Genomic DNA, 14,813 nt, shown 5'->3' on the forward strand with positions numbered 1-14,813 from the left:
TCTACAGATAGATATTTGTTCAGTGAAAATAATCTAAATTTTCTAATTTTTTCTTCAATGAATATACACTACTTATAAAACAATAAAGTATGCATATTATAATCACAACAACATAAAAATATATATACTAAGCAATATACAAACTATAAATGTCATATCAAGGTGGTAGAATTAAGGGGAGTGTTAACTTTTTGAACGTCAAAAAATAGTATGTATTCTTCAGCTATTAAAAATAAACTTTCTCATCATTGTTTTCTCATAGAGAACATTTCTTCATGTGAAAACTGAGAAAACAGGTTACATGTATGTAGGTCTGTGACTAGGAACATGGGTGTGTTTATAGTAGGTGAGCACTTGGTTGGGAATATCACATTTATCATTTCATTGAAATTATCCTTGCTTTAATCTCCCTAGTAAAAAATATGTAATAGAATGATAATAAATTAAGAATACCAAGAAGGGAAGAAATGTTGCCTGAACCAAGAATTAGATGCCAATGAAATATGAGTAGCTGCACCAAAATAAGAAATATAGATATGTTCACAAAAAGATCTATAGAACTTTAATGCATGTAGCATAATCTAAAGTATTTGAAGATTCTCTGCTATCTTCAACTTTATTAAATTTCCTTATGCATATTCAGAGATAATTTAAACAGAACAAATACATTTCTTTGCAAAATCTCCTAATATTTTCTTCTATTTTGGTATTTTGTACAGATAAACAAACACAGACTAATGCAACTGTATATATAGTAAGATTTAACCAAGTTAAATCATAAAAACTATGACATCATAAAAACTATTCACAGAAAAAAGACAGAAATTAATACCCACAGGAAGTATCTTTGGATGGTAAGACTATTTGTTTTCTGGTTTGTAGTTTCTATATTTTTATAATAAAAATAAACATTACTTAAAAAAATAAGGTTTGCAAAATGTATTCAAATACATTATTGCCATCCAAGAGATAAATAATAACATTTTACATCAGACAAGGTAGTTTCTAGGCCACAAAAGAGAATAAACTATATAATATAAACTTAAATCCCTCTATTTAAGTCTGACAAGAAGAGAAAAGAATTTTTGAAATAAAATAAGACTCAAGTTCTTACACAGATAAATCTAGATAGGTGAATAACAGCTTTCAATGACTGACAGGAAAAAGAAAAAGAAACCACAAATTAATTTTTTAAAAGCAACACTACTAAGTTATTATATAACATACATTCATGCTCCAAACAGATATAATCAGAGTCCCTCAATCTAAAAAAAATATTGTGCTCATAATATACATGTTAAGGTAAACGGATGTGCAGATCTTAACCTACACTTACAGAAATGCATTTTAGCAGCTTTCAAAAAACAATACCTATGTAGCTAATAACATTTCTCATATCTGAAAAGATGAATTTCGGAGAGAAGAAAATCTCTTGCAGCAGCACTAACTATATAACATAGCTTAACATAAAGTATCCATAAAGATGGAGTACTGTTTCTCAAACTAAGCATCAGTCTTTTAAAATTTCCAGTTCAGCAGAGAATGCATCACACTTCTACAAAACACTGTTAAAATAGTTAAACAAGGAAACCGTTAGTCTGGGGTAGCTCTAGTGCCTTAGGAAGCATAGCCTACCTCAACAAACCAAAACCTAAACCAGAGTCAGCGCACTTGAATCTCAGAAAACAAAAATCAAAAACAACTAATCATAAACGGTCAACTAGATTTTCTTGAGTCTGGGAAAATGAAACTCAAGAATAACTATCATAACAGCCAAATAACTAAAATTCCCCCATAAGGCAAATACTCAAGTTACAGTCAATTAACTTCTTATTTTGCTTCCATGTCTTCTCTATAAAAATCTGTCCTAGGCCCTACCTGCAGAGCAGCCATAACCATTTTCAGTTTTGGTGTGGCACCATTCAAATCACTGGCTCAAACTTTTCAAAACTTAATGTTTCAGTTTATTTTTTACGATACCATTAAAAAACACTAGAAAGTGAAACATACAAAATACAAGTCCAAATGTTTTAAATTATTATTGGATTTAACAGACATAATAAAATTACTATTAAGTTATAATACAGGCTTCTGAACACTGTTTCTATATTGATCTCCTAGTTAACCAGTACTTTGGGTCCACTTTGGGTAATCCAGGGCTAGACATCAACCCACTGACACCTCCTTCCAACTCCTTGCTTCTGAAGCCCCAAATGGGCTTCAGAGGAAGCCCCACGGTTCAGCAAAACACTGCAAACACAATGGTTAAAATATGGCACCTCACAAACAGCTAGCCACTAATGCACATGAGATGGGTGATATAAACCATCTGCAAATCAATTCCATCAAGATTTCTTTTCTGACAACTTCTATGAATTTTTAAAAAATGGCATGTGGAAATTATGTATGTGATGAAATAAGTTTCCCATTTCAAATTGAGAAAAACAGAAATAAAACCAATAGCTACAGAAGTATTTGCTGGATTTTAATCTATCATTCATTTATCTCTTCAACAAGTTTTGTGGGCTGACTAAAATTACATCAAGAAAACAAATATGTTATCAAAAATCTACCGTTTCAGATCTATCAAGTTTCCCATCACTAAAACCAATATGGCATTGTAGCACTCAACATTAGAAATTGCTTTATTTACTCAATTTGAGCAAGAAACAATAACCTTGGATTTGAGCATAACATGAACAAAGGTAAACAAATGTGAATAAACTGAGTATCTGTTGACTATCGAATCTATTTTTCCAAATGTGAATGTCATGATGCCAAAAGTCATTTCACCCAAGTAGGCCTGTTATTTCATAATTTTATTTTAGTTTTCCTTTTGCTACAAGATTCCATCTCTGTCAGACATATTCAGACAGATTTGTTTCTGATGAACAGACATTTGCATCTGGTAGGATTTTTATTTTTCTCATTAGAAAAAAAAAATCCTGTGAAACTAGCTGGAAATCTGCCCACTAAAACAAGTAATCTTGGGTCTCTGTGTCTCAGTTTACTAACTTTTCACATTTTGCTTTATTTCTTCAATTAATACATTAAGATACAAAACATCAAATTTACTTACCTAGGTAGCTAGTTCCCCAACTATAAGTCCAATAACTTAACAGTTACAAATGACTAAAAATATTTTAAAAACATGTCAGTGAAAATTTAACATTTTGGGGCAGGAGAAAAAAAACAAACCTGGAAAACCTAATCATGATGCCATATGGTAGAATGTACTTTACATCTAAAATCAGGGACCTGTTTTCAAGACCAAGTTCTACCTTTGTGTAGCTATGGAATCCATGGAAAAGTTACCTAATTTTTCTAGGTCTTAGTTTGCTATCAGGCCTCCTTCAAAGTGATATTATAAAGGAAAAACAAGATTGTATATAAAAGTGAATTGAAAATGTGAAACCATATACTCAACAGATCTAGTTTTAGAAGCATATGCACCCAGTCATTAAAGATTCATCAACAAGCAGCACTAAGTAACACAGATTGCTTATTATCACACTGTGCCATGGCTTTTTATTTTTAGTTTCCACCTTCTGAAAGGCACAATTTAATTTTAGAAGTCCTGTAGAAAGAAAAGGAATAGGAAGAGGACAAAACTACAAATGAGAAAGAATTACTGAAGCAAAATGGTTGTTTGTTATAAGTCAAGAGGTTACCTGAGCTTCAAAGAGCAAAGCCAACTAAAGCCAATGAAAATATTTATGTTCAATATCCCTATACATATCTGGGCAAAGTTAGGAATAGCAATAACATATTAAAAGAATAATATGTTACACCATCATAAAAACCAAAAAGGACAAAAAACACAGAATGCAAAATATTATAAATACAAATATCAAAGAGTAGCCTCCAATAAAACAGGGGTGAAGCAGCAACAACAAGAATATGGCTGTCATTATTCTCAGTTTATGTGAAGACACATTAGATGATCTTGCTCACTCTGACCAAATAGGGAATATAAGAACAGATCTGTCTGAATGAGGAGACAAAAGAGAACTAAGAAAGAAGCTTGAATATATGAGCAACATAACCAAGAGTAGCCACATAACCAAGATAATTACCAGAAATTGTGTTAAGTTAGTGAAAATTTGGACAAAGGGTTGGGTTTTATAACTTAGTGATGTTATTAATGGTTACACAACTGTCAAAAATATTTTAAAGCATTTATATTATAAAATGCAGTGGTGTCTGAGATGTAGAATTATACATTCAGAACAGATTAGAAAAATCATCCCACTGTCACTTCTTTGTGTATAAACTCTAAAACTTACCAGATTCCACTGTCATCTGAAGCAAACTATCAATAACATTGGATAGGAGTCCTTTACTGGATATTCTTAGATGGTTTACTATCACTGGAACAGCTTGATACTTCAAAAATAATGTTTTTCCTTCTTCTGTCTTCAAGTCCAAACAAAGAGAATCAAATGCCTGAGCCAGATAATCAGCTGAAAAACAATTTGTAAAATTCTGTATCAGTAGTCTAGATGGTAATCAGAAACACAAGGTACAAAGGGATACAAAAATTAAATGACCGGAGATTACAGGCTAAATTTGTTAGAACTCAAATGGGAAGAGAGATGAGAGATGAGAAATTATATTATTATTAATTCAGAATTTTCATATTTTAACATTGAAATAGATAAACCACACTTCTTTATTTCAAGAAAGAAAACCATTGATGTTTAATAGTAAATAGCATAAGCAATGTTTATTTTCCATATTTGAGTATAATTACCACACGCTTCCAAAAATTTAAACAGCCATTAGTATTTTTATCTTAATAACAGCTTCTGAGATTATATTTTGTTGTTGTTGCTGTTTTCTAAGTGTTTACCCATTTCACAATATAACTCTATACAAACTTGCTGAATGGGTTTTAAAAGAGGATTTTTGTCTCCTAAAAAAGATAAAACTTTAGCCATTCAGAGCCAACTTCAGAATTTGGATATGCTCTAGTGTGTTACTTTTGTGATATATCTGCCATTAAGAATTATTTACCAAAGCCAGTGCTATGATGGCACTTGCCAGATCAGAATCCCTGGAACTTTCTTAAAGATGTTCCACAGATGACTATAAAACAAAGATTAAGAAGCACTAATTTAACTAAAATCAATGCAAATGAGATATTAAGATACTCAACAGCATTACACTTGAATACACCAAACAACCCAAGTCACTACTCTTAAAACGATTTTACATTGTTCTTTTAAATGTACAAAAATTATTTATTTTCTTAAACTCTCATTTCAATATACTAGTCAAAGGAATAAGAAATTGTTCATGCTGGGCAAGTGCCAGTGAGTTAATTTTTCTACTTAAATTTCTGTTTAAAGAATACTTAAGTGTCCTGAAAATATGACAGAATGACCCCATTAAAATTAACTGTCTTCTGGACTTTTACAGCATTTTTTGTTGTTTCAGCTTAATTATTACTGAAGTAATAATTAAGAAGTCTATTAGGAATGAGAAGCTGAGAATAATCTGTGTGAAATTAAAATATATATAAAAGAATTTTGAGAAATTATGATCTGTGACTCTCTCTGGTTCGCTCCATTTTTACTTTTGGTAGAATTTAGTTCAAGGAACATTAACATTATTGTACTTAATTTTTGTAGTTTAATAAAACTGCAAATAAATGTAATTTACATTAAGCAAAGTTGGTAGATTCTGTTCAGATTCGCCTTATTTAAAAACCTATATTTAGCAACACTCAGGAAGAAGAGTACAGGTGAATCCTGAACTCAGTTCTTCACAGGAACAAAAGTTCCTGTGCCACCTACTGTATTTAATGCAAATTACTTCACTTATTAATAGATCACCTGAGATTAAATAGGCTCAATGCTATATCATAAAGTTTGCAAACTTAAAAAATTGTCCTTTATTAATTTTTTGGGAGGTAGAAAATGGTATTTGGTTGAGTGGCCTTATCTTTTAGGGAGAATTAAAAATTATATCCTCATTTTAATTTTCTTAATAGTGAAGATTTTCTAAAAATAAGACCAATTCAATTTCTAAGAGTACTTTTAAAGTTTTAGTTACCAATTGTATCAAAACTGATTTCTTTTTATGTGTATCATTGTCTTTAAAAAATGTCCTAATATTTAACTATAACCTTTTTATTCCCTATTAAAAGTCAATTTGTTGATCTTAATTAGTATGAAATGGAGTTTTCTATTACTTAGTCTAAATGGTAGATTAAAAAATTAGAAACTTTTGCAGCAGCTCCCATCAAGAGGTGAACTCTGTTGCCCACTTGTTGGATATGGGCTAACCTTGTGATTTTAACCAATAGAATGCAGCAGAAATGACACTTGGGTGTTAGAAGCCTGAGCCTGGCCTTCAAGTGGCCTACCTCTTCCAGTCTCCAGTTGGGCAGTTTACTGACACCACCTAAATAGGCCCAGGCTAACCTGCTTGAGAATGAGACACAAAGCAGAGAAAGGCCACAGATATGTGAGAAAGCCCAGCTGAGAACAGGGGAGCCCAGCCCAACCATGCAGCTGAGTGGAGGATTGTGAGCTACTAAATATATGGTTTTTAAGCAATTATTATGCAACAATAAAAATCTAATAATGCAGTCTAATAGACCTCAATTCTGATCTCAAGTAAAACCAACTCTTATAAGTGAAATAGTAATAAATAATGATGTTTATGATGATAGCAGCTAGTTTATTAGGAGCTTATTATATGCCAGATTCTTTGCTAAACCTTCATTCCTATTTAATCTAACAGCAATAACAACAAAAACCTGTGGTAGGAAACCAGAAAAGGGACCTGTCCAATGTCACAAAGCTAGTGATGGGGCTGGGATTCAAAACTTAGCTGAGTTGAAGTTCTTAACTACTACATTGCACTGTTGTCTTACTAAGTCAAACCTTCCTGTTATGCATGAATGGCAATAATTCCCTACATTTCTCTAGGCCTGAAGTACGTAATTTGTAAATATATAAATCTGAAAAATTTGGGGCCAAGTATTGAGTAATGCAGGATAGTAGAACTAGCCCAGATGCACACATTTTAAAAAAAGAGTATATTTTAATTTAAAAAGAAAGTCGTCTCTAAAATAAATCTATCGGATAAAATTATCATCATCTTTACTCAGATCAAATGAGTGTGTAGATATTGAAGTTTTCATTAAAATGTTTTCATATTGATTCTCATATCTACGTACTTATAATTGGTTATTTAGGGTCAAGAAAGATCTGGGTCCCTTACATCTGCCTGACCTTCAGCTGGCTCTTCTGTAAAAATGACCATACCAACTACCTTCTAAGGTTATTGTGGGGAATAAATTTGAAATAACCAAGTAAATGACTAGAAAAATACCAGAGACAATGAAAGAATTCGTTTAATGTTCATTTCCTTTATTATTCCAATTGTGGGTTTATCAGTTATTTAACTTTTATCATTATTACAAACAACACATTAACACTTTTGAACTTCTTTACCTTTTGAATTATTTCCTTGCAATAACTCTTATGAAAAGTTATGATACATTGTAGGGGTTCCTGTAAGAAGAATGCACTTCAAAAATTATTATAATTTATAAAACATTAAAATTGTATGTTTTTCTCAATGATATATTATATTCAATCGTTTTCTTTTTATGAGTGTAAGGTTATATCTGACAGTTAAATTTTATTTCAGAGATTCACCACAGCATGTGATTAAGAGTGCAGGCTTAACCTCTCTATGCCTCAGTTTCCTGATTTATAAAATTGAGATATTAATACTGACATCTCATAACTTTGTAGGATTATACAAGCATATGTAAAGTGCTTAGCCCATAACATAGTAATAAGTGCTATGTGTTTGCTGTTGTTATTTCTTTATCTCAAGAAGTATATGCTCTTAAGAAGTCATACAGTAGGGTCAAGAGGGTGGGCTTTAATATGAAAAGAGCTGAGCTGACCTGGATCAGATTGTCAAGTCGTGTGGCCTTGGCACAGTTATCTAACCTCTGTGAACTAATCACCACTAATATAGGGATAATAATATTCAGAGATAATGTACAAAGAGCTTAGCATTATAATGTCAAATTCACACCAAGTATTATCCATATTATTATATGAACAATCTATTTGCGCTATTCATTTAATGGAAAGAAGGAATTATCTTATAAATATATATTGTAAACCGAAAGTCATCACTGCCAATTCAACACCAACAAGAGTCCTCAATTTGGGGTGTGGTGAGAGGAGAAACTTTATTTAGTGCAAATAACTCAATTGTGAAGTAGCTGAATGGTGATACAGCTAAATTATGATACAGCGCAGCTATGAAACAGCTCAGGTGAGGTGGCCTCGATGTTAGAGCTCCATTGTTAAAGCTCTGCTCCACTCCACTCCAAGGAGACAAGTCCAAGCTTTGATGTTGCCATTCCAGCTGAGGAAACAGTCTTCGATGGAAATTGAAAGTGTGCTCTACTGAGACAGAGGTGAAGTTGACTTATAGGAGTTTGCACCCCTGGTCTCTGATTAGTCTGTTCTCATTCAAATGACGACTCCAAATTCTATTTGGTCCAAAAAGCACCGTCCTGACTGGTTGGAATGGAGCTGCTCTGATTGGTCAGTAAAGATGCTTGCTAATAAGGATATAGCTGCACAGCTCTGATTGGATGAGAAAGTCTCAATCCTATTGGTCAGATTTTGATCTAGGAGCTGGTTTATAAGGATCAACTCAGATGGCGGGAGCACAGTGCAGAAGGCTTGGCAGCCCAGTTTGTGGCTTTTCAGTGAAACACAGTGAGCATGGGAGGCCTCTGTAAACAAAGGCTACTAGACTCTGGTTCTGAATTTGGGCCTGATAATCACAAGGAGTCCTTCTTGGCAGGCATATTATTCTTGGGTTAAGCATTTATTATGTGTATTATCTAACATATTTATATATTTTCCCTACTAAATTTATCAATATAACTGATACTTCTATTTTAAAAATAGGAAATACCTTTTTACTAGAGTTAAGGAAAGACAATTATTCTGATTTAAAAGTTTTTCTTATTTTAAATTTTCATTTATTCCAGAATTTTGGCAGTGCATATTAAGACAGTCTATTTAATCATTTCCCCTAATGGTATTTACTAGATGTCTTTTTCCTTTCTTGGCCTTTTTATTCGGGTTGCTTTTCTGTATCCAAAGATTACTGGCATACCTCGTTTTATTGTGTTGCTTTATTGTGCTTCACAGATGTTGCATATTTTACAAAAAAAATTACAATTTGCTTTATTGTGGTCTATAACAAAACCCACAGTATCTCCAAGGTATGTTTGTATATAAATTGAGATCCAATAGCCTCCTTTCAACCCTAGCCTACTCACCTCTCTGGGGTATCTGACAATGAAGGCAGAAAACACAAACTCAAAAACTGAATCAGTTCATCAGCTTTTGAACCTGATAACATATGAATTTGGAGCTACTCACCTTTCTTAATATTTTCTCTCCCTGAAACATGGGGATAGGGAAAGTGTTTCTCAGGGTCATGTGAATCTTCATAAGGTATAACAACGGCACTTCATAAACTGTAAGACAGCATTTCCCAAATTGTCTTCCTCAGAAAATCAGTCCTGTATATTGCTCTTACACAAAGGGTATTAAAGTTAAATAAGTTTGGAAATAAAGCATACAGTATATTCCAGTTTTAGAGATTCATAATGCCCGCTAGGATATTAAAGTAATAAAATATTAAACTTTAATTACCCCCCAAATTCTCCAACATCTTTAACTATAGACCACAACAGCTCTCCCTTTTTCATGAGTCACATCTATTTTTTTAGCCACAGAGCTGTTTTTCCATGAGACCAACTACTAGGATGTGCTACATAAACATGTGGCTGTCTTTTTAAATAATCAAAGGATCTAGGGGTCTCTTTGGGTTCTCATTCTTATTTCCTATGGAAGCTTGCAGTTTTTAAATCTCTCAAAGCTTCCATTAAAAAATTTTTTAACTTCAAAAGACTAATATTGAACTTTTCAAACACAGAAAAAAAGAAAACAGTATAATAGACACCCATCTTGTACTACTTCCACTTAGATTTAGCAGCTGTTAACATAATCACAGATGTGTGTGTCATAAAGTGGCAAATTAGGGATAGTTTTATAATTTGGGGAACCAAACTTTCCCTTTACTAGCTTTGTCAGTTAATCAAAATTAGGAGAGAATGTGTTTACGGAGAGTGATGAATTTTGTACACCATAAGACAATCTGTAACTTTTTAAACACCTTTGAATATTTTTAAATGTATCATTTAGATTTTTAATAAGATAACCAATACATTTTCAGTTAATCACATTCATTCTACCTGTTTGGTAATGTTTTAACTAATTTAAAAATTTTGATTCTACCTGTTAAAGCTTGTCTATATCAAATTAGATCTAAAAGATTGTTTTCAACCACCAATTTATATACTAATACTTCTGGACTATTCTAGGTGACTTTATTTATTTATGTCATTTATTAGGGGTGACAGTGGTTAATAAGATCATATAGGTTTTCAAGTGTACACTTCAATAATACATCATGTATATGTTGAACCGTGTATTCACCACCCTGTCAAATCTCCTTCCATCACCATATATTTGACCCCCTTTACCCTTGTCTATATCCCTTCTTTCCCTTTAAACTGTTGTCTGTGTCTATCAGTTGTTGTTTGTCTTGTTCATTTGTTGCTTTCAGTTTTAATCCCACATGAGTGAAATCATGTGGTTCTCAATTTTTTCTGTCTTATTTTGCTTAGCATGATTATCTCAAAATCCATCCATCTTGTCACAAATGGCAGTATTTCATCTTTTCTTATGGCTGAGTAATATTCTATTGTATCTATGTACCACATCTTCTTTATGCAATCATCTATCAAAGAACACTTTGGTTATATTCATGTCTTTAGCCACTGTGAATGTTGCTTCAATGAACACTGGAGTACATACATCTTTATGGATAAATGTTTTCAGATTTTTGGGGTAAGTACCCAGAGAAGGATTGCTAATTCTAGTTTTAATTTTTTTGAGGCACTTCCATACTGTTTTCCATAGTGGCTGTACCATTAGCAGTGTATGAGGGTTACCTCTCCAACACCTATTACTTGTCTTCTTGGTAACAGCCATTCTAACAGGTATGGTTTTGATTTGCATTTCCCTAACTGCTAGTGAAGTTGAGCATCTTTTCATATGTCTGTTAGCCATTTTTAAGTCTTTCTGGAGAAGTGTCTGTTTAGGTCCTTTGCTCATTTTGTAATTGGATTGTTTGGCATTTTGTTGTTGAGTTGATTGGCATTTTGTTGTTGAGTTGTATAAGTTCTTTACATATTTTAAGTAGCCTCTTATCAGAGGCACTGTTTGAAAATATCTTCTCCCATTTGGTTGGTTGCCTTTTTGCTCTGCTGCTGGTTTCTTCTGCTGAGCAGAAGCTTTTTAGTTTGCTATAATACCATTATTTTCGCTTTTGCTTTCCTTGCCTTTGCTGTCAAATTCATAAAATCCTCTTTAATTCCAAGTTCCATGAATTTAGTACCTATGTTTCGTCCTATGAATTTTATTGTTCAGGTCTTATATTTAGGCCTTTGATCTATTTTGAGTTAATTGACAGATAGTAGTCTAGTTTCATTCTTTTGCATGTGACTTTCCAATTTTTCCAGTACCATTCATTGAAGAGACTTTCCTTTCTCTATTGTATGTTTTTGGTTTCTTTGTTGAAAATGATTTGCCCATATACATGAGGTTCATTTCTGGGCTGTCAAATCTGTTCCATTGGTCTATGTATCTGTTTTTCTGCCAGTACCATGCTGTTTTGATTACTGTCACTTTGTACTATGATTTGAAGTCAAGGAATGTGATATCTTCTACTTTCTTCTCTTTTTTTAATCAGGATTGCTTTGGCTATTTGGGGTCTTTTGTGGTTCCATACAAATCTGATGATTTTTTTGGTTCTATTTCTTTAAAAAATGATGCTGGAATTTTGATGGGGATTGCATTAAATCTCCTTGGGTAATAAGGTCATTTTAACTATATTGATTCTTCCAATCCATGAGCACAGAATATTTTCCCATTTCTTTGTCTTCTCAATTTTTTAAAATAATGTCTTGTAGTTTTCAGGGTACAGGTCCTTCACATGATTCATTAAGTTTATTCCTAGCTATTTATTGTAATGTAAAAGAATTTTTTTCATTTGTTTCTAAAATTTCATTGTTAGTATAGAGGAATGCAATGGATTTTTGTACATTGATTTTGTATCCTGTGACATTATTATATTTATTTAGCTTTGAGACATATTTCTAAATGAGTTCTAAGTGGTTTTTCAGATTTTTTAAACCATTTCCACAATCAGAAAAATACACCTAAACACATAATTTTTCAAACTAAGGAAACAGCATTAATTCTGTATTCATGTATTTAAATGAAAGGTAAAATAAAATGTGTTTCTTAAAGTTTCTTAAATTAATGAGGAATTATTTAGTCTGATATTTCAACTTTTATTTTATATCCTAAACTTTAGATTATATTTAAAAATATAAACACTTTTCAGAAATAACCAATAACAAAAAAATCTGACAGAAAGCTACTGGAAGTTTTCTATCTTGACATGAAGACTTTACCAAAAAGGCTACAGGATAGAGAAATGCTTAAACAGGTTTTGTAAAGAGGCACTCTGGCTGAAAAGACAAGATTCATAAGAACAAAGTTGAGACAGTTATGAAGTAACTGGGATGGGAAAGAGATAACATTATGTGAACTCTTCTGGTTATAGCCTTTGTTTATGTCAACAGACAGCTTAAAATTCACTAGGTACTATTTCAATACGAATAAATTGCAAATGAATTGCTGGTGAAAATAATAAGTTGTAGAAAAACATGGTATGACATGATTTCTATGTTTTTAAGAGACGATTAACCAAAAGTACTGTGTTGTGGGTTTTTTTGAGGTTCATATAAACAGCATTTGAGGAACATTTGTGATCCCGCCACTTTTTCACATTTCATAACTCACTGGTCTTCTTGCATGTCAAGTTCTTTTACAATTACAAACATTTATTTATATTTTTCCCTCAGAAATGGCCTTTCTCTTTATTTTACACCTATGAAATCCTACACACCCTAGATGGTTCATGTCAAAAGATGACTCTATACTAAATCCTCTCCTGATCTCCTCATAATACCAGAAGTAACTTACTTCTCTTTAATGAGTAGCACTACTTAAACTTCTAGTGTCACTAATTATAAGATGAAGCAGAATAAAATATTTATAATTTACTTAACCACTAGATTCTAATGCCTTTGAGACCAGGGACTGTCTCTTGTTTCTATGTTCTTAAAAAAATGACTTGCAGAATGAAGCAATCAAATTCATTAATTCAATAAGTATATACGAAGTGCCAATTTTGTGTAATTTCTGTATTACTTCTATTGTCTTATTTTGATATTTTAAATCAATATTACTCATATTTTATTATTACATATTGTGATTGTTTTAAAATCTGCTAAGGCAAGCCCCTACCCCTGTATTGCTGTTTTAAGTTATCATATTTATTATGAATGTTTTTTCAAATGAACTTTCCTACCACTCATTCAATTTATACAAACTATATTGAAATTTTAATTGGTATTATTGCACTAGGCCACTTGGGTTACCTTATAGTTTTTAATATACTTCCCCAGTAAGAATGAAAGTCCTTTATTTCTACCATTTAATTTCAGTAATAATCTTCATTAATCTGTTCATTCATCCATTATTTATTCATATCTTTATGCCATTATATTTCACAAAGAGGTTTTACAGATACCATATTAGATTAATATCCAGATTTTATATTTTTTGTTTTGTTAATATGAATAACACATATATTATGGCTGATTATTGATAATCATAGTAGTCATACTACAATCATAGTCATGATAGTCACGAAAGTGCAAAAAATATTTATAAATTTCCTCTAGAGTTCCTTTGCTGAAAACACAAATTATGTCCTAGTTCATTTGGGCCGCTATAACAAAATACCAGAGACTGAGCAGCCTATAAACAACAGAATTTAACTGTTCACAGTCTGGAAGCTGGGAAGTCTAAGAAAAAGTCACCGACGTGGTCACATTTTGGTGAAGGTCCTCCTCATGGCACATAGCCTATGATCGCTCAGTGTATCCTCGTATGATGTGAGTGCCTAGGAATATCCTTAGAATCTCTTTTATAAAAACACTAACCCCACTCATTAGGGAGCCACCTTCATGACCTAAGTACCTCCTAAAGTCCCCTCCTCTTAATGCCATCATCTCTTGGGGGTAAGATTTCACCACATAAATGGGGGACAGGGGAACATAAATATTCAGACATAGCACATTATATTAAATAAATTTCTTAGCCAGTTTCTTTGAATGTCCTCCATTTATATAGAGTACCCATGAATTAATAGTGTTCTCTAGTCCTTTCTAATATTTATTCTTCATTATTTATGGCTCATTGTACATGGTCAGCATGTCCAATACTGTATTGCACAGAAGTAGTGACAAGGGAGCACCTAATTACCTCCTGTTTTCTCTATTTCATTAATTTTTATCAGTAATGAATGTTACATTTTATCAAATGTTGTTATAATGTATGTTGGCATGCAGTAAACTCTATTTAGGGCTAATACCCCATTTTCATAAATTTCCTTCAAACAGTTACCACTCAATTTGTTATAACTTTGAGAACCATAACTATAAAGAACAAAATAACTTAGAAGACAGAGTTAGAGTTTCAGGTTTTTCTCCTTAAATTCCATTTGATTAGGAGTACTAAATAGAACACACTTCAGAGAAAATAATTAAATTA

The 14,813-nt window shown here is 32.2% G+C and overlaps 1 protein-coding gene across 8 annotated transcripts in view; it reads right to left on the reverse strand.

The window, feature by feature from the left end:
- Positions 1–14,813, reverse strand: part of CCDC138 (coiled-coil domain containing 138) — a 78,156-nt gene that overhangs the window by 21,519 nt on the left and 41,824 nt on the right. For 6 of the 8 annotated variants that reach the window (XM_016162974.2, XM_036224765.1, XM_016162976.2 and 3 more), the window contains one exon: positions 4,287–4,463. The exons of 1 other annotated variant lie outside the window; for it this stretch is intronic. In XM_016162974.2, the coding sequence (XP_016018460.2) occupies positions 4,287–4,463 (177 nt within the window). Of the gene's footprint in view, positions 1–4,286; positions 4,464–9,437; positions 9,536–14,813 lie in introns of those variants that run through there. One more of the 8 variants, XM_016162978.2, reaches the window with a different exon arrangement.

Source organism: Rousettus aegyptiacus, unplaced genomic scaffold (genome assembly GCF_014176215.1).
Source record: "Rousettus aegyptiacus isolate mRouAeg1 unplaced genomic scaffold, mRouAeg1.p scaffold_m13_p_7, whole genome shotgun sequence".
NCBI lineage: Eukaryota > Metazoa > Chordata > Mammalia > Chiroptera > Pteropodidae > Rousettus > Rousettus aegyptiacus.